Source organism: Chelonia mydas, chromosome 2, assembly GCF_015237465.2.
Source record: "Chelonia mydas isolate rCheMyd1 chromosome 2, rCheMyd1.pri.v2, whole genome shotgun sequence".
In the NCBI taxonomy this organism is placed as follows: Eukaryota; Metazoa; Chordata; order Testudines; family Cheloniidae; genus Chelonia; species Chelonia mydas.
This window is the reverse complement of record NC_057850.1, coordinates 147294556-147320586: the sequence shown is the minus strand read 5'-3', so window position 1 is coordinate 147320586 and position 26031 is coordinate 147294556. Positions and strand designations below refer to the sequence as shown.

Here is a 26031-nt window from a genome sequence, read left to right as displayed (position 1 = left end):
GATCTGTGCTTTTATTGTTGAAAAAAGACCTTTCAACTTTTTTCACCAATGCATATATTCCAAGGCCAGAAAAGACAACGTAATCGTCTAGACTGAAGGCCTCTATAACACAGACTGTAGAACTTCCCCAAAATAATTCCTTTTGGAAAAAAATCCAGTCTTGAGTTAAAAATTATTAGTGATGGAGAATCCATCACAACCCTTGGTAAATTGGTTAATTACTCTCACTTTAAGCTTCAATTTCCAGCCATTGGATTGTGTTATACCTTTGTCTGCTAGATAACGTTGTCTTATACCCTAATTTTACTGTTCTTTGGAATGCTCTTCACTTTACTGTATTGTATGTATTGATTTTATTGTGTATGATCATCTCTCTAAACTTAAGAATTTTAAGGGTGGGTATCCAATTAATAACTTTTCAGGTCTAAGAGTTTGATCATGCTAGTTGCTACCCTAAATTAATGGGAGTTGCCTATGTAACTGTAGAAATACGTTAGTCTTTTTCAAGTTCCAGACACAATAATGATATTGTAATTAGAACAACTGGAGTATAGTCAGGAATAGAAATTGCCCTACACATGTAAGGGTCAGTTGGTCTTATACCATACCCTGATGTACTGAGCTTGATTTTCCTCTCAATTACACTGGCTTTACAGTGGTATAACTCCAGTGACTGCAAGCGAGTTATTCATGATGTAAGTAAATAATGTTGGACAGAGCTCATGAAGGGAACAAGTTGAGACATTGGGGTAACAGAGAGAAACAAAGTCACGTTTTAGCTCCTCCAATGCTCAGAACACTGGGGACCAAAACAGCTCTGACACAGTTTGGAGAAGACAAGGGATTGGCTAGAATATTCAGCACTCTGACTCTCCTTCATCACACCCACTCCTCTTCCTCCTACACCCCTATACAGCAGGGGCAGATTTCATAGGGCCCTATAAGAGGAGAACCCTCAGCTGTTTGTACTGGGAAAGTTGTCAGTTGTTTTGTGCAGCCTCTGATGTACAAAGCAGCTGGAACCAGAGTTATCTTTCCAAATAACCTGATGCCACATTTATTTGTTTAAACCATGGTTGACAAATTGTTTTGCAAAATAATAATTTTGAACAAAAGTTATTCTGACAAACTTATTTTTACCAAAAAGCTGAGTTCTTTGCAAAATTAAATTCAAACATAACAGTAAAATCAGTATTATGTTCAGTGTCTAATAATTACTATTTTGCAGGCAAGCTTTCACATAGATCAATATATATTGACTACAGTGGCTTGAATTATGGGGATTCTGCATATCACAGTCCTAAATTTAGGGTCCAAAAAATAAGAGTGAAATGGTCCATTTCAAGGTGGTTCCTAAAGTCATTGAGAAGACATAAATCATGGTGGCAAAGTCTACAGTGGAAAGAAAAGGTTGCAATCATATATAAATGAAAAAGCTGTCCAGTGTAGAGAAGAATTGCCCAACATTACCCTCTTAAACCTCTCAGAGAGATAAGAATGAAGGCACTTAGGTATATCTTTAACACTTCATGACTAATGTATCAAAGGCAACTAATAGATCTCATACTACTAATAGGAATATTTTCTCTTCATTCATCATTAGAAGATCAGAGCCACAAGAGCAGTTTCTGTGCCATATCCAAGTCATTACCTAGATTGACAAAGACTAAGAAAATCTCAGGCATCCAAACGCTGTAAGTTGGATGACTGCAAACCTTTTCAAACATCATGAGCCCAAAGGAAAATAAAGACTCATGACCTTTACCAGTCAGGAAGAACATGTGTCCAGAGCACAGATTGCATGATGAAGTTCACCCAACCACTTAGAGAGCATCACTGGCTGAAACTCAAATAGAGATAATGTAGCATTTGTCTCCTCTAGACAACACAGTGTTTCCACAGATGCAGAAAGCTTAGTCTGAATCTGGGTGATTTTCTCCACAAGATAACCAGCAATATGCTTGTAACAGGAGGTATTCAAATCAGACCATTCACCAACCAATACAGGACCAGAAATAAATCTACTGATCAAGATTTGGCAGATGCTATGGTAGAGGCAAAAAACCTCTTTCGTCTGCACAGCTACAGCATATGAGTGATTAAATAGCTTTAAGACATATTCAGTCAATCATCCTGACACTTTATCTACCAAGGCTCTAGCAGTCTTCCCTCCCATTTCAGTTGTTGCAGGCCATCTTTAAACCCACATGAGTTGTGAGGCAGAAGCGCAGGAAGTTGTCATCTTTTTAAGTGGTCAGGAATGAGCACACTTGAATTTTCAGTCTTGCAAAAATTCAAGTCCTTTTAAATAATGGATAAAATGCAACTGATAAAATGCAACATAATATTTTCCAATGTATTTTTATTGTTGTTTACCTCTCAATTTATCTATGAAATATATGCCTTTTGCAGTATGTTCTACCAAGATTTGGCTGCATTTTGGTGGTGGGTGAAATTATTATTATATAGTTTGTAATTCTGCAGCCTATTTTGAGATTTGTAAAAGGTACTATCTAAAATGGATATGTCACTGGATGCTTCTGGGGATAATTTTTAAAAAGATAGTAAGAGAGAGAAAGAAAGATCATGGGTACGGGAAAGAGAAGAGCCAGCAAGTAAGGGGAAAAGAAGAACAGTAAGAAAGAAAAGGACATAAAGGGGCAGAGGGAGGGAGAATCATAGAATCGTAGGACTGGAAGGGACCTCAAGCATCTTCTAGTCCAGGCCCCTGAACTCAAGGCAGGACCATGCATTATCTGGACCAGGGGTGGGCAAACTTTTTGGCCTGAGGGCCACTTAGGGGTTCCAAAACTGTATGGAGGGCTGGGTAGGGAAGGCGGTGCCTCCCCAAACAGCCTGGCCCCTGCCCCCTATCCGCCCCCTCCCACTTCCCGCCCCGTGACTGCCCCCCTCGCAACTCCCGACCCATCCAATCTCCCCCCCCCCCGGCTCCTTGTCCCTTGACCGCCCCCTCCCGGAACCCTCGCCCCTAACTGCCCCTCCTGGACCCCACCTCCTATCCAACCTCCCTCTCCCCCCCGCTCCTTGTCTCCTCACTGCCCCGACCCCTATTCATACCACCACCCTGACAGGCCCCCTGGGACTCCCACGCCTATCCAACCCCCCATTCCCCGTCCCCTGACCGTCCCCCTCAGAACCTCTTTCCCATCCAACTGCCCCCTGCTCCCTGTCCCCTGACATCCCCCACTCCCGACCCCCTTACCATGCTGCTCAGAGCAGCAGGACTAGCAGCCGTGCCGCATGGCTGGAGCCAGACACGCCACCATGCTGCCTGGCAGGAGCTCGCAGCCCCGCTGCCCAGAGCGCTGTGAGGGAGGAGGGACAGCAGGAGAGTGGCCGGGGGCTAGCCTCCCCAGCCTGGAGCTCAAGGGCCAGGCAGGACGGTCCCGTGGGCCGGATGTGGCCCGCGAGCCGTAGTTTGCCCACCTCTGATCTAGACCGTCCCTGATAGGTATTTGTCTCATTTGCTTTTAAAAATCTCTGGAGACAGAGATTTCACAACCTCCCTAGGCAATTTATTCCAGTGCTTAACCACCCTGACAGTTAGGAAGTTTTTCCTAATGTCCAGCCTAAACCATCCTTGCTGCAATTGAAGCCCATTGCTTTTGGTCCTATCCTCAAAGGTGAAAGAGAGCAATTTGACCTAGTTTCCACTTTTTGTAGGACTCTTATTTCAGTTCCAGATCATTGGAGATCTCCTGGTTAAGCCAGAGTGGTCTCTTGCCATACTTCCTATCTTTCCTAAGCAGTGGGATTGTTTGCTCTTGTGCCTTTAACGTTTCTTTGAAAAACTGCCAACTCTCTTGAACTGTTTTTCCCCTTAGAATTGCTTCCCAAGGGATCTTACCTACCATCTCTCTGACTTTGCTAATATCTGCCTTCTTGAGAAGAAAAAATGCAATAACAGTTTCAAAACGGTGTGAAAAATATGACCTAAAATAAGAAAGCAAGAGTGGAGTGAAGAAGTCAGGATGTGGAAAGAATTAATAATAAATTCACGGAAGGCAGGGTACAATCCATTTTCTTAAAATTCATTATTTAGAAAGTTCATTAATAATGCTGCAACTCAATAAATAATAAACATTGTGTGACTATTTTATTCCCTTATATTTCATGGGTGTGGGTGATTTGGGGGATGTTTTGGCGGGAGGGGAAGAGAGGGACAGCTTTGGAAGCATGGTGGCAGAAGTATTTTTCACTTGGTCTAGAAAGCTTTGGGGAAAATATCAAGCTGAGAGTAGGAAAGCTATCCCTATCTTTGATAACAAATGGAAGGATGTTTAAGCAACTACTCTACTCCTCTGATCTCTATTTTCTTCTTCTTTACTCCACCCACTGCTTCAGGAGTGTCCTGCACTAAAGCATCTCTTTTATGGAGAAAAGCCATCACTTCAGCCAGCCAGAGGGGGTCAGTGTAAATCAAATCAGTACGTACTGTGGCCTAAATATGCTGCCTCTGTGGCTTTCACAGGAAAAGACTGATGGGGGTTAGGGAGCCAAATTCAGATTCTTTTCCTTGCAGTGTAATGCCAGGTCTGCCTACTGCCAGTAGTTATATGTATAGAAATTGTTTTCCCTCCTCTTCCTCTTCTTGGCTTCATCTAAATTACTACTACTACATCATCCACATTACTTTCTATGATTCTCTATTAGTGTCCATTGTCACACCTTTAAGTGAAACCGCTGACATTTTTTTGGGATGGTAGTTTTGAGTCTTCAGTGATGCTGTATGCTATTCATATAATAAAATATCAGGGTTGGAAGGGACCTCAGGAGGTCATCTAGTCCAACCCCCTGCTCAAAGCAGGACCAATCCCCAATTTTTGCCCCAGATCCCTAAATGGCCCCCTCAAGGATTGAGCTCACAACCCTGGGTTTAGCGGCCAGTGCTCAAACCACTGAGCTATCCCTCCCCCACAAGATCTGTATAATTGTTGCTGCTAAAGTTAAGTTTTAAATCAAGGATACTAGTTAAACAAATTGCAACCTTTTGAACAGAAGGATTTGCGTTTATCTACCCATCAGACTTATTCACCAATAATACCCACTGTATGGCAGTACAGTCTAGCAAACATTATTACTTTTTTGCAAGCCATATCTAAATTTGTATTCATTACTTCCGCACCGCCCATTATACTTCATGAAATCCCCACCCAACCCTGCTCTCATTTATGTTCTTTCATCATTTAGTCATTGGGAATGTCACATTTTCCACTGCTATGCCCTCTTCCCCCAGGATACCCTGCTATTTTCATCATCATACAAGCTACCTAAGCTTAGAAGAACACAACTCCAGCCAAGGTATAGTGGAGGAATAAAAATAAAATCTTTCCTTGACAACCATACCTTCTGGGGGGTTCTGTGAAAGATCCTTCGTAAAAAGTATCAGAAAATCCTTTGCAAAGAGTCACTCTTAAAATACAGAGAAAATGAAACTGGTTAGGGGACATTTAAAGAGAAACTGAACGACTTGTGGGGAGGGATAAAATTCTAGACTAATACTGGTAGGACAACTCAAGTGAAAAAACAACTTTCAACTCTGAAGAGTTACAGGGAAGGAACAGAGTGCATTTAGTTGGTGTAAAGTTTGCCCTTGAATCTTCATAGTGCTGCCTCACGCTGAGTAATATGAAGCTAAGTCTCCCTTCTCTGCACCTTCACCCCCACTATGTCCCCTTCACTACCTTAATTCTGCCCCTTGTGTCTCCATCCTGTGCACTGAATTAGGTAAGTTTCCTGTGTAAAGAAAATTACTTACAGAACTTAAGTAATTGTTATACATTTATAACATGCAATTTTTATACACTTGCCCTGGGATAGCATGAAAGGCATATTTTATCGATCACTATTCAGTCATTTATCCACTTCCAAACCAAACTTAAAAATAACCTCTTTGAGCTTCTCCCATCACTGATAGCTTATTGGTTACACACTGGTCATATACGCGATATGTAGAACTCAGAAGCCTTCCTACAACCAGTTCCAAATCATTCACATTTGAGGGATAAGCCAGGGAGGATCCCAAATGACATCCCCAGGTTGGTTGGCTAGTTTGCATGGTCCACTGTAAATATGGAGATTCTGAGCCAGAAGACAAGGATTTCCTCATTAGGCCGTGGGGCCATGAGGCATCTCATGCTGCTCTTTACTGGTCTTATCTGGATGACTGTTTTAAAGATCAGTATTAATAAATCCTATGATTCCTCAGGGGAGGGAAAATTCCCACAAAGTGGGACCTTTGAGAATGACAGAGAAGGGAACAGCTGGGCATAGACGTGATGTATGGGCCAAATACTGAGGTCCTTATTTAGTTTTTACTAAAAAGGTATTAATTTCAATTTCTTTTGAAGTCAGTGTGAGTTTGCTTGAATAATGACTATGAAAAAAACTGAGTGAAGACATCAGGATATGTTGATTCAAAGCCTGCTGAAGTCAAAGGGAGTCTTTCTATTCACTTTATTGGGCTTTCTAGATCAGGCACTGGATTAGCACACCAGGTTGCTTGAATGATCTCTGTATTCCATTAATCTCACAATTTCAGGCATATATCCCATAAAATGTAAATAACTATCTGCCAAGGCAAACCAAGTAAACAAAATACTTTTAATTTCTAATCACAAATGTTCTGAACAGCTTTAATATATTTTTGAAGCCTCAACATACCAATCCCTGAAAGTGTTAAATTAAAGTTTTAAATTAGTATTTAAATGATTGTCCTTTTTATATATAACCTCATTGATCTTCAAAGTTATTGTATAGTTATTCACATTTAACATTTTGCAAAGCATTAATCAAAACTTTTAACAGGTATTAATTTTCCAAAAATTTCTTTAAAGAATTTGAAGATAGTCAGTAGTCAAATATATTATATGTCATGACTTACCTGAACTAAATTCCACCCTTTTAGGGATTCAGCAATGATAGAAGTGACTGTTGCACATACTCCACCAAAAACCATCAGATGATTAGGTCCATATTTTATTGCATCATAGAAGGCTTTGAGTCCTTTTGCATTGTCACACTGGAAAAAAAGAATTATTTCTTGAATAGAAATCGCTGACAATATGGACCATCACAGATAACAATACTGACTTAGCAACAAACTATTGAACAGACAAAATATTCAGACATTGAATTGATTGGGTTTGATTTCTTAGTACCCAAACTTGCAAAGTGCCGTGCACCCTGAGCTTTGGACTTCCTGAACATAAGGATTCTCAATGTACCCAGCCTCTGTACTGGAGGCAAAAGCTTATAGGAAGAAGCTTCATGCATCATTTAACTCCCTTGTGCCCACTCTGCCAGAGTTTCGACAGCTAAAATATTAGCCATTAACATCTGTGATGGAGAACGAAGCAGCAGTGACAAAGAACAAGTACTGATGTTTAAAAATGTTAATAGAATCATTTTGCTACTCATAGCTAGATTTTCTCTAGTATGTTAATACTTGACATGACAGATTTGCCAAAGAATATATTTTATGCACTGGCATCTGTTGTGAAAGTTACATCCATGTCAAAGCATGCAAATAACATTGTTTTGTATTAAAAAAAATATAAAACCTCTATATTTTATGCATATATACATATAATATATAATAAAACAATACTTTTAAGTAACAGGGACACAAATTGGTCAAAACATCAAGAAAGTGTAATTTTAAAATCCTATGACTATAAACAATTGGATTACTTTCTTCTTTTAAATTATAAAGAGCTCTACTGTAGTTTGAAAGTAAGCTCAAAAAATGAAGTCTGAAGAACAATTCTAGTCGAAGTTGCAAGGGATGTGACTATCAGACTTATGCTGGAACAGCCTCAACTTCTCTATAATATTTCATATAGTAGCAGCTTGATATTTCATGTTGTAGAAGAATGTTAGTAGAACGTATGCCTGAAATCAAGAATTCTGCTTCCAGACATTAATAGGAGCAGATACAGATTAGATTTCTGTCAGGCTATATGGTGGCTAATGGGGCCAACAGATTCTTTTTTCTAGTTCTCCCCTTTTTTTCCTAGGAAGTCCTCTTTAAATATAATCCTTACAAAACCATGGTACAACAGCCTCCAATATTTAATTATAACAATTCATTTGTTCACATGTATTCATATATTGTTGATATAACATTTACTATCATCCTATTTTAAATAGAGTATTGTGTTGCTCTTTGTTAAAAGAAAACAGATTTCTACTAAGACGTTTGCAAGCATATATTAATCTTCTTACAGATTTCATATTTTAAAAGAAAAATATGGTTCTATTTCCATTTGGGGCAGAATTATTCTTCTTACACTTATCAAAGGATACAATTTTGCACTTAATGCAATTTTATTGCATGATACAGTACAAATGGACTCTTCTCTCTCCCCATTATGTCAGATGTTTTCCATAAAACTTGTTCAGCTTGGCACAGACTTATCAATTTGATGGACTGCTGATAAACTCAAACAATGTAGGAGTTAACTATGTGATTACTGGATTGAGGAATGTCTCCAAATTGAAGTAGCAGTTTATCCTGAGCAGAGCTTCAATGACACTCTACAACTAGGTCAAGTTCTAAAATATTTCAAGGTACTCTACTCTTGGCATGAAAGATTTATACCTCACCAGTCCAGGTTGTAGGTCCAATTATCCATTTCCCATGATACCAACTTCAAGTTATTTGATGCAACTGCTGATTTTTGTGGATATTTAGTGGTATTTGGTATTTCACAGAATAACGGTGTTTATGGAAAGTGCGAACCAGAATGTGGAAGAAGGAGAAAAGTCAATTTTAAATAAATACTTGGGAGGTGTGGCCAATAAAATATAGTAAATATAAAAGGAACAGAGGAACAAAAAAACCTTACTCCACAAATGTAAGATCTACAGGCATGTTTAAAAATAAAATCTTCAAAGTACCATGACTCATGCTGACGTTCACCACTCAGTTACCTCACATTTTCTTGCATCTTATTTCTCATCCTTTCCTTAAATATTGACTATCTACAGCCTGATCCTGCTAATGAATCTGCCCGCATAGAGCCTCAGTAAAATGGATGGGACTCCACTCAGACTTGAGAGTCCAAGTGGGGAGATCCTTTAGAAGGTTCAGGAGTTTATATTGTAAGTTCTTCATGGCAGGAACCGTGTTTTATTTATTTTATACTTTTATATTTAAAAAAACAAAAATAAACCTACCCAAAAGATCTAGGCATCCTGACAATTCAATTATCAATATAATATTCCCAGCAGCATTAAAAAACAAACATTCACAGAGGACCAACTTTACTTGAGCACTTAGCCAAAAAACTACAAAAGGCTCCTTCTCACCCAGTCCTCTCCCAGAACCCTATCAAATGGATGGCTCTTTCAGAATTTCTAGAGGTTCCCCAAATATGGGATATTTTGGATCAAGATGGTGGTGGCACTGGTGAGTCCTGGAACTCCCATGTGAACTCCCAGCAGCTCCATCTCTGAAAGGAGATTTAATCTGAGCATCTCCAGTGTCCACACCTGGGGCAATATGTCACAGGGAGAAAAGTGTACTCTCCCAGTAGTCACTTCCCAGGTTATTTAATGCTTTCCAAGTCATAACCAACAACTTAAACTCCATTTGGAGACCGATATGCACCCAGTGCAGATCCCAGAGTACTAATGGTACATACACCCAGCGAGATGCCCAGTCAATAAGTGAATTGGTGCTTTCTGCACCATTTCAGTTGCCCTGATTATAATAAGTGGTCCAATGTAGAGCACATTACAATAATCTATTCATGAGCTGCCAACAGTTTGGATACTAGTAGCAAGATCCACATATCACAAAGGAGGCTGCAAACTCCAGGCTAGATACAGACAGCAGAAAACTGACTAGTTTACTTCTGTGTTATGATCATCCAACAACAGCTGGAGGGACAGAATCACATCTAAATTACAAAGCCCAGTGACAGACGCACTTCCTCAATTAAAGGAACTGATGTTATTTCTTCTATCTCCTCTAGTTACCTCACCCAACCACTCATCACCATATCAGTATTGCTGGTTTGAGCTTGAGCCAGCTCCATACTGCAGCTAGACATTGACTGAGGCATTGAATGAGACTATGTGAGTTATATGACAGACACAAAGCTGGGTGTCATCAGCATACTAAAAACACTAGACTCCATGTCCCCCCCCTCGTAACAGCCCCATATACACATCACACAGGAGAGGTGACAGAATGATGCCCCTGGCACTTGAGAGCTCTATGGAAAGAAGAACAGCTACCAGTGAGATCTCTTCAAGAGAAAAGAACAAAGCCAAGAAAAAGCAGGTCTGTCCACTCCTGCCAGGTCCTGTAGACAAGTCAACATCACTTTATGATCAAAGGCAGGGGACAGACTAATAATACTTGCAAGAACACATAATTCTCATCTATTGCCTGATCATCAACCAACACAACCAATGTAGTTTCAATGCCAAAGCCAGGTCTACATCAAGTAAGACAAGAGTTAAGGAAATCAGAGGCATTTAGATATTGTGACAGTAGTCTCACCACAGTCTTACTCCGGAAGGGAAGGTGTGATACTAAGCAACAACAGGCCCAATTTTTACTGCTTATAAAGTATCTAAGATGCCCTTATTAATAATAAATTATGGAACATTATCAGGTTAAAATTCACACTGATGAATTTCAGAGGTACTGATCATCTGAAGCTCCCTTTCTAATCAGTCTTAAATGACAGTGCTTGGCACCTTTGAAATCAAGCCTCATACATTTTACAAAATAAATAAATAGAATAAAATAATCTTGCATTGTTAATAACTGTGGATTATACAAATGGAAAGAAGTTCTAAAACTTAAATGTTTTTCCACCATTTTTACTTTTTGTTATCTTTTTTTCCCTCTCACGCTGTACAGGTGATGAAAACAGAAGTCAATATCACATTTGTTTACAGTTTGTTTCTAATCAGTTTCACTTTCTGGTTATAACACATTAGCATCCAGAACTAGAGTCCACTCAGCATGTTACATAAAGTTTCCACTTTCTTCTCACAGAAGGACAGAATAACTTGTGTCCTGGAAAATTTTTTGTTTAACATTTCTTATTTCAGTTTCCCTAACGGGGTGCTCAGCCATAACCACACCTCAGTCTGATTAATTTCCCACTGCTACTAGATTAAACAAAGAGTAAAAGTGACCCCACCCCGCCCCCATCTGCATCTGACTGGGATCCTTCCTCCTGGATCTGAAGATTGCTATCATGATTCATCACTTTTGTCACGTCTTGTCTGAAGTCCAGATTTTTAGAGGTATTTAGAGTTATTTGACTTAGCATTGCTAAACCCATTGACTCTCAGTGATATTTAAGCTCCTAAACACTCAAGTCACTTTTGAAAATGGAACCAAGGCATCTCAGTCTCTTAGAGGATGATATTTACAGGTGTTTATCCACCTAAAGATGTAGCTAGGCACCTAGTGGGGTGCCTAGCTCCCATAGAAATCAAATAACTATGAAGAGCCTCTTGCCCCCTCCCCCAATAAAAGAAAATAATTTTAAAAAATTGTTTCAGGTTGAACCAAAAAACATTTTCTGGATTTGTTGGCAAATAAAAAAAAATTGAACAATTTGTTTCGGGTCATATCTAGACTCCTCCTTTCCAAGTGAGTGACCTAATCACCAGGCTATTGTCTGGTCTAGGGTGGGTCTCTCTCAATCAATCCTCTTGAATTTATGCTCCAATTAATATGTAATTACTTACACAAAATGGAACAGCTTTGACAGAAGAAACTGAGAGAGACCTACCACAGAGTACCCTTTTGCCTAGTGGTTACATCACTCACCTAAAAGCAGTAAGTCACATGTTCTAGTCCCTGGGTTTCCTGTGCCACAAGTGAGAGCCCTTACCACTGGGCTACTGGGTGTTGGGCACCACCACCTCAGTTTTCTAACTGGTCCCTATATCCCCTTGTTAATCTAGTCCAAACAAATCAAAATGTTGCCTTTTGATAATGTCAATCATTTGTACAGGAATTTCTGAAATTATTTCTTTTTGCTTTGATCAAGAAGAAATTCACCAAAATTGACATGAATTTGTGAAATGTTGACATAAGGCCATAAAATAAGAATGGACGTAGTGGGTCTGACCAACTGTCCATCTAAGCCAGCGTCCTGTCTTCCGACAATTGCTTCAGAGGGAATGAACTTAATGGCAATTTACTGAATGATCCATCTCCTGTCTTCCAGTCCCAGCTTCTGTCAGTCAGAGGTTTTGAAACACCCAGAGCATGAGGTTACATCCCTGACCATCACTGATGGATCTATCCTCCATTAACTTATCTTATTATTTTCTGAACCCACTCATACTTTTGATCTTAACAACAACCCCTGTCAATGAGTTCTACAGGTTGACTGTGCATTATGTGAACAAGTATTTCCTTATGTTTGTTTTAAACCTGCTGCCTATTAATTTCACTGGGTGACCCCGGGTTCTTGTGTTATGTGAAGGGATAAATAATTCTTCCTTATTCACTTTCTCCACACCATTTATGGTTTTATCGACCTCTATCATACCCCCTCTTAGCCATCACTTTTCTATGTGAACAGTCCCCGTCTTTTTAATCTCTCCTCATATGGAAGCTGTTCCATACCCTTAATCATTTTTGTTGCTCTTCTCTATATTTTTTTCCAATTCTAATATATCGTTTTGAGATGGAGCAACCAGAATTGCATGCAGTATTCAAGGTGTGGACATACCATGGATATATATAATGACATTATGATATTTTCTGTCTTATTATCTATCCCTTTCCTAATGATATCTTAGATTCTGTGAGGTTTTTTTTACTGCTGCTGCACACTGAGCAGATGTTTTCAGAGAACTATACATGATGACTCCACAATGATCTCTTTCTTGAGTGGTAACAGCTAACTTAGATCTTATTCTTTTGTATGTATAGTTGGGATTATGTTTTGCAATATGCATTACTTCGCATTTATCAACACTGAATTTCATCTGCCATTTTCTTGCCTAGTCACCCAGTTTTATGTGTTCCCTTTGTAATTCGTCATAGTCTGCTTTGGACTTAACTATCTTAAATAATTTTGTATTGTCTACAAACTTTGCCACCTCATTGTTTGCCCCTTTTTCCAGATCACTTTTCAATATCTTGAACAGCACTGGTTCCACTAGAGACCTTAGGGGACCCCAGTATTTACCTCTCTCCATAATGAAAAGTGATCATTAATTCCTACCCTTTGTTTCCTATCTTTTAATCAGTTACTGATCCATCAAAGGACTTTCCCTCTTATCCCATAACTCCTTACTTTGTTTAAGAGCCTTTAGTGAGGGACATTGTCAAAGGCTTTCTGAAAGTCCAAGTATATTACCTCCACTGGATCACCCCTCTCCATGTTTGCTGACACCCTCAAAGAATTCTACTATACTGGTGAGGCATGATTTCCCAAAAGCTGTGCTGACTCTTCCCCAACCTATTGTGTTCATCTATGTGTCTGATCATTCTATTCTTTACTATAGTTTTAACCTATGTGCCTGATACTAAACTTAGGCTAACTGCCTGCAATTGCCACTGGCGCCTTTTTTGAAAATCGGCATTGCATTAGCTCTCTGCCAGTCATCTGGTACTGAAGCTGATTTAAGCGATAGGTTACTTACCAAAATTAGTAGTTCTGCAATTTCATATCTGTGTTCTGTCAAAACTCTTGGGTGAATATCAGTTGGTCCTGGAGATTTATTAATGTCAAATTTATCAATTTGTTCAAAAACAAATCTAATGACACCTCAATATGAGACAGTTCCTCAGATTTGTCATCTAAAAAGAATGGCTCAGGTGTGGGAATCTCCCTCACATCCTCTGCAGTGATGATTGATGCAAAAGAATTCATTTAGCTTCTCAGCAATGGCCTTGTGTTCCTTGAGTGCTCCTTTAGCACTATAATCGTTCAGTGGCCCCACTGACTGTTTGACAGGTTTCCTGCTTCTGATGTACTTTAAAACTTTTTTGCTATTAGTTTTTGTCTTTTGCTAGTTGCGCTGCCTAATTCCATTTGTATACTTAATTTGTCAGAGTTTATATTATTTTCTATTTTGCTCAGTAGAATTTGACTTCCATTTTTTTACAGTATGGCTTTTTAGCTCTAACTACCTCTTTTACTTTGTTTTTTACACATGGTAGCATTTTTTTGGTCCTCGTATTGTTTCGTTTTCGTTTTTAATTTGGGTGGACATATAGTTTGAGCCTCTATTATGTTGTTTTTAAAGTTTCCATGCAGTTTGCAGGCATTTCACTCTTGCTCTCATTTCACTCCTTTTAACTTCCATTTAACTAGCCTCTGCATTTTTGTGTAGTTCTCCTTTTTGAAGTAAATGCTAGCATGGTGGGTTTCTTTGGTATTTCCCCCTGCATGAGGGTGTTCAATTTAGTTACTTTATGGTTGCTATTACCAAGCAGTTAAGCTATATTAATCTCTTGGACCAGATCCTGTGTGCCACTTAGGACTAAATCAAGAATCGCCATTCCCCTTGTGGATTCCAGGATTAGATGCTCCAAGAAGCAGTCATTAATGATGTCTAGAAATTTTACTTCTGCATTCCATCCTGAGGTGACATGTTGCTAGTTAATATGAGGATAACTGAAATCCCCCATTATTATTGGGTTTTCTGTTTTTGTGACCTCTCAAATCTCCCAGAGCATTTCACAGTCATCATCACTGTCCTGGTCAGGTGGTCAGTATTATATCCCTACTGATTTACTCTTATTATTCAAGCATGGAATTTCCATCCGTAGATAGTCTATGGTGCTGCTTGATTCATTAAGATTTTTACTGTATTTGATTCTATGTTTTCTTTCAAATATACTGCCCCCTCCACTACCACCAGTGCAACCTAACTCTGTCATTCCTATATATTTTGTACTCTGGCATTACCGTGTCCCATTGGTTGTCATTGTTCCACCAAGGTCCTGCAATACCTATTATATCAATAGCCTTATTTAATACTAGGCATTCAAGTTCTTCCGAGTATTTACACTTCTTGAATTTGAATACAAGAACTTATTAAATTTGTCAATATTTAGTTGTCTGTCTGCATGGGATGTAATTGAATGGGACTTGTTTTCATTTGACTGTTTCTCTTCAGTTCCCACCTGTACTTTATTAGCTTTTATCCTTGTCTCTTTACTAGGGTATAGAGTATCCCCTTTATTACCTCCTCCCCTAAGGGATATGTCTGTCCAAACCGTGTGCTCCTCTGCACCTGTTGGCTTTTCCCCAGTCCTTAGTTCAAAAACTCCTCTATGACTTTTTAAATTTTACATGCCAGCAACCTGGTTTCATTTTGATGTAGGTGGAGCCCATCCTTCCTGTATAGGCTCCTGCTTTCCCAAAAGGTTCTCCAGTTCCTAATAAACCTAAATCCCTCCTCTGAGCACCATCGTCTCATCCAGGCATTGAGACCCTATAGTTTTGCCTGTCTAACTGGCCTTTCACATGGAACTGAGAACATTTTAGAGAATGCTACCATGGAGGTCCTGGACTCTAATCTCTTACCTAGCATCCTAAATTTGGCCTCCAGGACACTTCTCCTACTTTCCCCATGTCATTGGTACCTACATGATACAACCACTTGCTCCTTCCCAGCCCTGCATATAAGCCTGTCTAGATGTCTCAAGATGTCTTCAGCCTTCACACCCAGCTGGCAGTTCTCCATACTGTTCTCCCAGTAATCACAAACTCAACTATCTATATGTCTAATAATTGCACCCCTCATTACTATTACCTGTCTCTTCCTAATAACTGGGTTCCCTCCTCCAGAGCAGTATCCTCAGTGCAGGACTATACCATGACATCATCCGAAAGGAGGGTCCTAACGATGGGATCATTTCCCTCTGCTCCAGGTTGATGTTCTCCTTTCTGAAGACTTTTGTCCTCCTGAATAGCACAGAGGCTGTCAGACTGGGGGTGGGATTGCTCTATCATATCCTGGAAAGTCTCATATATGTACCTCTCTATCACCCTTAGCTCCTCCAGTTTAGCCACTCTAGTCTCAAGAGCCCATACTCAGTCTCTGATGGCCATGAGCTGCTTGCACTGAATACACACATATGCCCACAAGGCAGGTAATCCTACATGCTGCATTTAGTGCAATAAATTGGATATCCCCCCACCCTGCTGCTAGACATCTGCCTGCATTATTGTTACTCTTGTAGGGTTTGTTTGTTTGTTTTGGTGGTGGTGGTAGTGGTGGTGGTTTTTGTTCAGGGTTTTTTAAATTGGCCTAAGTCTAGGAAATGTTTGTTATGTGTATCTGGCTCGCATGCTCCCTCTCTAAGCTCCCTCCCAAAACTGACATTGTGGCTGACATTGTTTTGATCTTTTCCCCAGATAGTTTAGCTGCCCATGCTATTTGGAGGCATTACTCCAGAGTTAGCTTGATTTCTCTCAGTAATCACGCCTTTAGATTTAAATCATATGTCCCACAAAAAATCCTATCTCTGATTAAGGAATATTTTATATTTTTAAAATTACATGTGGATGCCGGAGTTCTCAGCTCGGTAACACTAGTATCTATTCTCTCTTCTGCTTCTTGATTTTAGGTAAAAAAAAAAATCTCACTACTGTCTTACTCTTCTTGGGGTCGCACTACTCAGACACTTTTTATCAGATGTTCAAGTATTTCAGGTATTATCCATGGCAAAGTGTCTCACTCTCTTCTCGTCTCTTTTCCCCAAATTAAATAGAAAACCACTTTAAATTAATTTTCTCATCTTTATCCCCCGGTCAGCTCTATATACAGCCTAATTTCTTTCTTCTACTGATTCCATGACTGTGCAAGGTTTTTTGGTTTTGTTTTATTGGTCTGGTATTCCAACTTTACTCATGGCCTGAGTACCTCCATACGATGTGTTTCATCTGTTTATAGGTGCTGCTTTTTCTTCATGCTAGTCACACCCTCTTCTTTTTTACACATCTCAGACTGACCACTGCCACCATGAGAGGACTCCATTCTTATTAAACTAAAAAAGGCTTTTTATTAAAAGAACTATTTATGGAGCTGTTCTAATTGCAGATTAACGTTCCTAGCCATCTGCACAAAGATGGACTTCCTGGTATCGCCTCCAAATTCTTCCAGGTTGCTACACTGTTCACTAGACCTTATGAAGAATAGGTTTATTTATGTGACAAGGTTGAATTTTTAAAAGAGGAAAATATTTCAGAACCAAAAACCCTCGCAGAGCTATTTAAAAAACAAAAAAAACATTTCATTTTTTCAAAGCCCTATTACTGAAAATAGAGTGCCTGAATTTCTTTAAACTTAAAATGTCTTGCTTGATTACAGTCCAAAGGTGCCCCATATCCCCATTTACAAAGATTAAAAGAGAAACAAAAATAGGGCTTTCAGCAGAATAGTTTATTGTCTGGAAGTTTCAAGCTACATCAAGTACAAGCAGCCACAGCCAAAGAAACAGTCACTCACCAGCCACACTCAGCTTTTTTAAAAGTCCATAGGTATGTCTACCCTGCAATTAGACACCTGTGGCTGACCTGTGCGAGCTGACTTGGGCTCATGGAGCTTGGGTTAAGGAGCCGTTTAACTGCAGTGTAAATGTTCACAAACACTGGGACTCTCCCACCTCGGAGCATCCAGGCTCCAGCCAGAGCCTGAAGCTTGACACTACAATTAAACAGCCCCTTAGCCTGAGCTCTGGGAGCATGAGTCAGCTGGCATGGAACAGCTGTGGGTTTTTAATTGCAGTGTAGACATACCCCATGTTACCTTTTTAAAAGGATTAAAATAGGCAATTTCACATTTCCTCAGTATGTTGAGCAAGTAAAGGGTTCAACTGTTCCCCAAAATGACAAACAACCAGTGTATTTTCATTAGAATGAAAGCAAAACCATTCCCTTAAATCACAATACAAACTCTTACTAAACCCAGGTTCTCCCTACATAGCTGCTCTCGTTGATTGCTTCCAGCTGTTTCCTGCTTCGGTGGGATTATTCTTAGAAGAAGGCCCTTGCCTTCCAACCTGACAGCTCACAGCGTCCAGCTGAGTACAAGGTACATATTAACCATTATGCTTATGCTAAAATAAATAGAGCATTTCTACCATGAAATTGTTAGAAATAATTAGTCATTATTATTCAAAAAGATAATGATAATATCTGTGGTATTCTTTACTAGTAATAAAGGCTTTTGAGATTCCTCCCGCACATCAATTGTGCTTTGGCATTTAATCAGCATCAAAAGGCATTGTTTCACACACTTGAACACCGTGATCACCTTCATTTAAATAAAATGATGCAGGTGAGGTACTGTTTTGTTGCTTCTTTCATTCTCAGAGAAAGTGATAGAATGTAGTAGACTTGCAGGGTATTGGATTATTATGACTCAAGTACAAATTGAGGTGCGAAGGAAAATAATTTTGGCAGGTTCAACTCAATCACTAGTGTCAGCTTGGTACGTGGCTCTTCTAGTGCTTTCATATTTCTTTTCATGCTCTTCAGTCTCATTGTTTATGTTTAATTTCCATAAATAACACTTCCTTTCAAATAGCATAACCGATCTTGTCATGTTGCATGAACCCCTACAGACTACATGAAATCTATCTTTCTTCATTCCTGTATTGATACCATTTTAGAATATTAGCCAAAAAGCCACAAAAAGAAGTTTCAAATTCAGCTGAGAGGTTTTCATATTTTAGCTCATTTAATATGCTGCTTTTTCTTTTCTTCATCTAGAGTGAGATTGCTATATAGGAGGTGACAAAGTGGGTACGGTAACGTATTTTATTGGACCAACTTCTGTTGGTGAGAGAGAAGCTACAATTACACTGCATAAATAGGAGGTGATACATTTAAACTTTAATCTTTAAATTTTCAAAAATAATATATGCATAATCAAAATTATTTTTCCCTAATGCAGGATTACTTTAAAGTATTTAATTTTTTTATTCTTGAACTTTATGAGTGAATTACTTTGTGGAACTGTATTTTTAAAGGTTTATTAAAACAATTATTCTTACATTTTTATTTTATTTTCATTTTCGTTTTTATTCTGTTATTGATTAGTAAATGTTTGTTTCTCTCTGCACAAGATGGTGATCCATTGTTGAGAACTGGGACCAGTACCTGAGGGTCACTAAATCCAATAAGGATGTATATTAGTATGTTAAATGCATGCCCTTAATGATGCTTTGGAATGATGCATATTTTATACACCTAAGCTATATTGTTGTACTATCTGATTCATTAATGTTCTCCACATTCAGTTTTAATAAAAGAAGTAATATCTTCCAGATAATTTTGTAGTTGAGGCAGGCCAGAAATGTCATTGCTGAATTCTATTGACCACTATTTCAATCTTACTTGTTTTACTACATTTAAAATTGAGATGCACAGACTGACACCCATCTGAGTACATGCTCAAGACAGCTGTTCAGTAAATAAAAGGAAGGAGTGAATTAAGATGAATGTAAAAAACAGAAAATCTACATTAATAAATAACAACAATCAGGCAACAGTTGTAGACTGAAAAAGGTAAAAGTGTACTGTCTTGTAACATTCCTGGGATGATTGACTACAGTATATGTCACAGGGTGGCTGGTCTCCCATATGTGACTAATCAGCTGCCTCCCAACTGAGACTGTGAGGTCAGGGATCAGGTGACAGCTTGAAGATCACGTGGTCCTCATAAAAACTAGCAAGAGCTCTGAGGTTTGGCACAGCTGCAGGGAGCAAAAAAGCTCCTATGGAAGTCAGTGGAAAGAGCCCATGCTAGATTCACAAAGGGATTTAGGTGCCCAAATCCAAAATTTAGAAACCCTCTTCAAAACCGTTGCCTAACCCTATAGATGCTTAAATTCGCTAGGTGCCTATGTTTTCACTAGTGAAGTCCCCTCAGCATCAAAATTTTGGCTGGCGGGTATGGACACAGCTAACAATTTCTGATGCTGCTGAGCTGCTTGGCACTTAACTCACATCTAAGCCCAATGGGATCCTCAAATGAGTTGGTCCCTTGCCTATCTTACCTGCAGGGCCTGATCAGAGTGTGCGTTTGATGGTGCTGGCAGCAGCAGCTTTTCCCCTTATAAGTTTTTACCCCAGTAGTTAGAGCATTTACCCAGTTTGTTGGAGAACTGGGTTCAATCCCCACTTTGATTTGGAGCAGGGACTTGAATACAAGTCTTCTGTATTCCAGGAGAGCGGCCTAGCCACTAGGCAATGGGGTGTTACAAGGCAGGTCTTTCCCAATCTCTCCAGTTGCAGCTATTCCACTGTATAAATAATTATTCACTGGAGTAGGGGTGTGTGATGCTGGTAGACCTGGTGCCAGCTCTTGCCAAAGGCTGTAGAAGTAAGCTGAGCACTGACTATTTCAAAGCAGAAAACAGACCAGCTCACCTGTACGTTAATATTGTTCAAGGTAAGTGTTAGACTTGTAAAGAAGTGCTTAGTGTTTAGATTCTATATAAGATGCTTATAAGTTGCTGCATGTGTAACACCAACAGACCCCAATGGGCAGGATCAAACTGGGGACTTCTGAAGCTTAGTGCATTAGTCTCTACCGCATGAGTTAAAAGCCAACAGGCTGTTAGTTAAGGCTGTAGAGCAGACTCATTTAATGCTCTCTCTCTAAGTGGTTTCTGTGCCATTAGATGGGACAGAACACCACACCCAGAAGGTGTGTGGGTTACAAAACATTAATCTTACTTGTAATGTCTGTATCCCATGCTATAAAGTAATATGTAAGTTTTGCTTTAGAAAACTGTAAAAATGCCTGCTCTGAACTTGTGAGCCCAGGCAGGAAAAGTGATTCCCCTGCCCATCAAGAAGGACTGTCAAGTCTAAGTGGGCCATAGTGAGACATCACAATAGAAAGACTGGGCTAATGGCTCTCTCACACCCATGCAGATGCTACCTGCAAGGAAGTTCATCCTATCAAAGTGAATTCTAGAAGAAGGAAATAAAGCTAACTGACATGAAAATTCTTCATCTCTTTGCTGAGTGAACTCCCACAGTACTCGAGCTAGGAAAGAAAAGCAGAAATCCTCAGGATCAACCTGGGTTAGCCCTAAAATATGTTCAATGCTGTTAGATTACTACATCTCTGTCACCTTTGGAGCCATAGACTGTAACTCATTTGTGTGCATACGTTGCCTGCTTTTAACCTGTGAATAACTCTCTTGTTTTTTTTCCCTAGTTAATAATCTTTAGTTAGTTTGCTATAGGATTGGCTACCAGCTTTGTCTTTGGTGTGAGATCTAAGGTCTAAATTGACCTGGGGTAAGTGAATGGTCTCTTGGGACTGGGAGCAACCTGAATTTTTCATGATCTTTAGTGTAAGTGTCACTAAGTCCAGCTTGTGTGGGTGGCAAGATAGACTGGAGTGCCCAAGCGGACTGTCTGTGACTCTATGGTAGGACTATTTTAGTGCTTCACGAATTCACGTTTGTTACTGGCTTGGTGAAATCTAATTATAGAACATACCACCAGTGTGGGGTGTCTCCCTGCTTCTTAACAGTCTGCTCTGAGACTGCGTCAGAGTCCTGTGGCACCTTATAGACGAACAGACGTATTGGAACATACGCTTTCGTGGGTGAATACCCACTTCATTGGCAATACGTCTGTTCGTCTATAAGGTGCCACAGGACTCTTTGCTGCTTTTACAGATACAGACTAACACAGCTACCCCTCTGATGCTCTGAGACTGGCACTCATGGTCTTGAACCACTCCAGAGAGTTTGATGGGGACTTGAGCTTGTTACTCTCATGTTAGGGAAGGCCCCTAGCTACTGGGATACAGTCTCCCCTCAACCCCTACTGACTATTTAAGTATTTTATAAAAAGCAGAACATCTTCATCAGGAGACACTGGGAAAACCATGCCCCAAAATATCCCACAGCTCAGTGGTTAGGGCACTCATGCAGGATGAAGGAGACCTGTGCTCAAGTCTCTGCTCCACCTCCAGCAGGCTGGGGCTTGAACCCAGGTCTCCCAGGTGACAGCTTTAACCACTGGGCTAAAAGTTTTATGGGGGCACCACCATCACCTCCTTTGGCTGTTTTTCACAAGAAAGGGTTGAGCTGACTTAGGTGCCTAACTCCAGGAAAGAGTTCAGGGCTGTGAATCCCAGGTGAAGAAAGGTGCCTCTCTCTGGCATGGAGTTAGGAGCCTAACTCGCTTTCAGCAATGGGGCTTAAGCTATACTCCTCTATTCACCATTTCTTATTGGCTAGCTTAGGCAACTCCCTGCTCAGTGTGTTGGCTTTTGTGGATTCCTTTCTTAGGCACCTAACTCTCCCCATGCATTGTAGAAAGAGCCTGGGTGCCAAACCTGGGGCTGTGTATGGCAATGGGAGATGCTTTCCCTTGGGGAGGCTAACCCCTGCACAGCCTCTTCTAGTTGAGGCTTCGCCTCTTCCAGATGAGGCTCTGCTCCCACTCGCTGCTCTCAGCCCTCTTCCCCCCCCACCCCATGGCCCCAGGGCGGGGGAGGGGGAGGCTGAGACCTTGGCCCCTTCCCCCCATGGTCCTGGCCGGGGCGGGGATGGTGGGGTGGCTGACAGCTCGATTGGGGCCATACAGGTGGGGGGCTGAGAGCTTGGCCCCATCCAGGGTCAAACTTTCTGCCCTTGCTGGAGCTCTTAACCCGGGCCCCTTTCCCTGTGGCCCTGTCCTGTTCCTCCCATGGCCCCTGCCCCATGCTGCCCCTTCTCCCCCCGCCCTGCCCCAATTCCACCTGTTCCCTCGGAGGGCCCGCCCCCTGCTCTCTCCTTTGGCCCCCATCCTCGCTGCTGCCCTGAGACCAGAAAAGTTTTGTGCAGGGAGCGAGAGCTCTTCCAGCCCCAGGGCCACGGCAGGGGGAGATTTTTCCAAAGGGCCCCATGCAGTAATCCATCACTCCCACCTCCCGCTCCCCATCAGCGTGAGATTTGGGGAGGCTTAGCCTCCCCTAGCCTCCATTATGCACTGCCCTAAACTAACATCCTAAAGCATTATTAAAGGGTCTTCTAAGTACAGATGAAATGATATTGGAGCAGGGGGAAATCTTAATGCAGTCAAAAAACCAACCAAAAACTGTAATTTACAATGCAACCCAAGAAGTCAAGAAATTTTGTCATGGACTTCTCCCACCTTCTCCATCACACATTAAATTTTTAAATTAAAATCCCTCTAGGATGTAAAACAGTTGAGCTCTAACCATAATGAATTAAACTTTACTAAGGTAATATATTTAAAGAATAATATGTGATGATTTGATGATGCTGCCACTTAGGTTAGCCTCTAAGAGGCAAATTTAAGTTCTGTATGTATTTTTTAATTTAGTTTAAGTTAATTCATACTACCAGACAGTACAAGACACCTAGGACTGGAAAATCTTATAGTACATGACAGCATACATAAATGTTAGATACTTCCATCACCAGCTAGTCACATACAGCAATACAGGAAACAGAACTTGTCACTCTTGTTTACAAGATTGTAGGTCCACCTGGAACAGTAAAGGAGCAGTTCATTTATCTTACCCTGTAAACTCGTGATTACTGATTCTTTGGCTGGGCGCACCACCTGGTAATGAAACCTGGGCACCTCTCCACATCCTCCTGTATCCTCTTATGTTGTACACAGCACAGATGCCTCCTTCCTCTTTTTGTCCTTGTCTTTCACCTCTTATTCCCTCTCTTCCCCTCCTTTTTTGTGAATTTTTTGCTCTAGGACCCTACTTCAGAACCAATTGTGGTGATGTGTACTATTCCCTTAAATCTGTATCAGGGAGTCAGGCAGGGTGGGTTAGGGAAAGTTTCTAGGCAGAAGCTCTGCAGTTAAATAGAACAGAAGACCAAGTGGTTTTGGGGCTAGCACTATTGTACTTATGCTACTGAAGTCATTTATTCAGTGTCACATTATTTTTGTGGTAGTGAATCCGCTGCTCTTTTGTCTTCTTCACTGAAGGTGATAGGCCAGCAGGAAGGACAGTTGATTGATGAGGTGGGTAGAATGCCTTGGGGCCAAAAGAAGAGTTGAGCATTTGGAGGTCATTGTCAAAGAGCACTCTTATTAGGACATATTTACTGGGTGTGGCAAAGTGACTCACCATCTGGTGTGCCACCTGGTGGATAGGAGTGGTTTTGCATGCTTTCATCACCTGTAATCCTGCCAACCTGGTCCACTGGTGGTCCCTGTTTGCCTTGTGACTTGGCCTTCCAGCCAAGTCACCTTTGGTCTTGCCCCTTTTGGGGTAAACCAGATTGCCTTAACCAAGCCCTAAGTGGAATGGATCCATAAATGCCTGAATTATACAAAACTTAATGGGCCTGACCAGAGCTTTATTTGTGCCAGGGCTTGCCAGTGTTGAGCCCCAGGACCTCTAGGCTTGGCAGTTCGTAGCCCCGGCACCTCTGGGCTTGTCATGGCAGTTATGAAAGTAAAAAAATTTGCTTGAGCCCCAGCACCTAATTGCTTGAGCCCTGCTCCTCTTTCATTACAAAGTAAGCACTGGGCCTGACTCTCTACTGCCCTGGACCTTATGTAGTCATTTACACAAAATGGGTATAAAGTGCTCCCACTAGTGTGAATGAGTAGAGTATTCTGATATAACAGTATTTTATATCCATTTTGTACAAATTTAAATTAACTACACAAACTGCATGACAGCTATTTGAACAAAAAAAAAGACAAGCAGAGGTATGTATTAATTAATCACAGAACACACAGCTCAGTGTTCTTCAGAGGGCATGAGTGTGTGCCTTGGATGCTCTATTATACTTCAGCCCAAACGTCAATGCATGAATTGGAAAAAAAGTGATATGTTGCCCACAAAAAAACATGCTCTTTTCCTTTTTAAAAACTCAATTTACAAATCATTTTTCAACAGGAATCAGAAGTGAGTTATAACAAACACCTACACATCCAAATGTGAGCACTGCCCATGGCAAATTTAAAACACAAGTACAGCAACAAAGACCCCTACCTAGCTAATCAGAAAATGGTATTAAAAATCTGTGTCCACAACCATTAAATTATTTTATACATGTTATTTTAACTGCCTGTGTGTATTTACTGAAACTACTTAACAAAGTGTGTTCAAATCTATAAAACACACTAAGAACGGATTAAAAGATAAAGTTAACTAAGTAAGCATGTCATAACAGAAAACTGATGAATCTAGGAAGGTTGTACAACAGAAATAATTTATTCAGAGAGTAATAATTTCTAAAGCCTGTATTTTAGGGTTGTGTGGGTTTTTACTTATTAATGTTTAACTGTCAATGGTCCATATTAAATTTTAAAGTTCTGTTCATTTATATTATACCCCAAAGTAGGGAAAATAGGGGTTAACTTTCAGCTATCAAAGTGTTAATGCTCATCTCCGCTTCAAAATCTAACCCTTTAAAGGAGACTGGATTCATTTTTGATTCTTTCTTGGTTCATGCTCCCACCAAATATAAAACATGCAACTATATCCAAACCACCCCTTTGTTCCTCCAGCACTATTGCCCCAATTACTTCCATCTGCAACTCTTTCTCATGCTTTATATGCAGCCCAGCCTCAAATAGTCTGTATCAAGAAGCATTCTCATCAGATTTTAAGGGGCTGGCATGCCACAGTGACTAAGTTAAGCCTTCATATACAGTTTATGAAAGTTCAGTACCCTGAGCTTGTTTAAAAGCAACAGAATTGATGACAACTGATTTAAAGAACTCTGGACATTATGGGCATGATTTTAATTTTTTTAAATCTGACCTCTGTAGGTGGTTGGGATGGGGTAGACAAACCCCACGCTAGCCAGGAAAAAGTTAATCAACTGTTGTGGGCTCAATCAGCCCCACCCCACTGCCCCTACAATGGATGTAAGACTCGGAGGGAGGAGTTAAAAGAGGTTATTTGGGAGGTAGAGCACACCCCCAACCCTCACTCTATGAGAGAAGCCTGGCTGGGGCTAGGACAGGGGTGGGCAAACTTTAGAATGGTTCCTATTAAAATTAATTTATTTTATGAACACTTGAAAGTCTTCATTCTTGAAACTTT

General features: G+C 40.4%; 1 protein-coding gene across 3 annotated transcripts in view; it reads right to left on the bottom strand.

Moving 5' to 3' along the window:
- The window catches only part of GABBR2 (gamma-aminobutyric acid type B receptor subunit 2), an 832666-nt gene that overhangs the window by 639284 nt on the left and 167351 nt on the right, over positions 1 to 26031 (bottom strand). For all 3 annotated transcript variants that reach the window (XM_037893395.2, XM_037893394.2, XM_043540307.1), the window contains exon 2: positions 6905 to 7042. In XM_037893395.2, coding sequence (XP_037749323.1) covers positions 6905 to 7042 — 138 coding nt within the window. The remainder of the gene's footprint in view (positions 1 to 6904; positions 7043 to 26031) is intronic.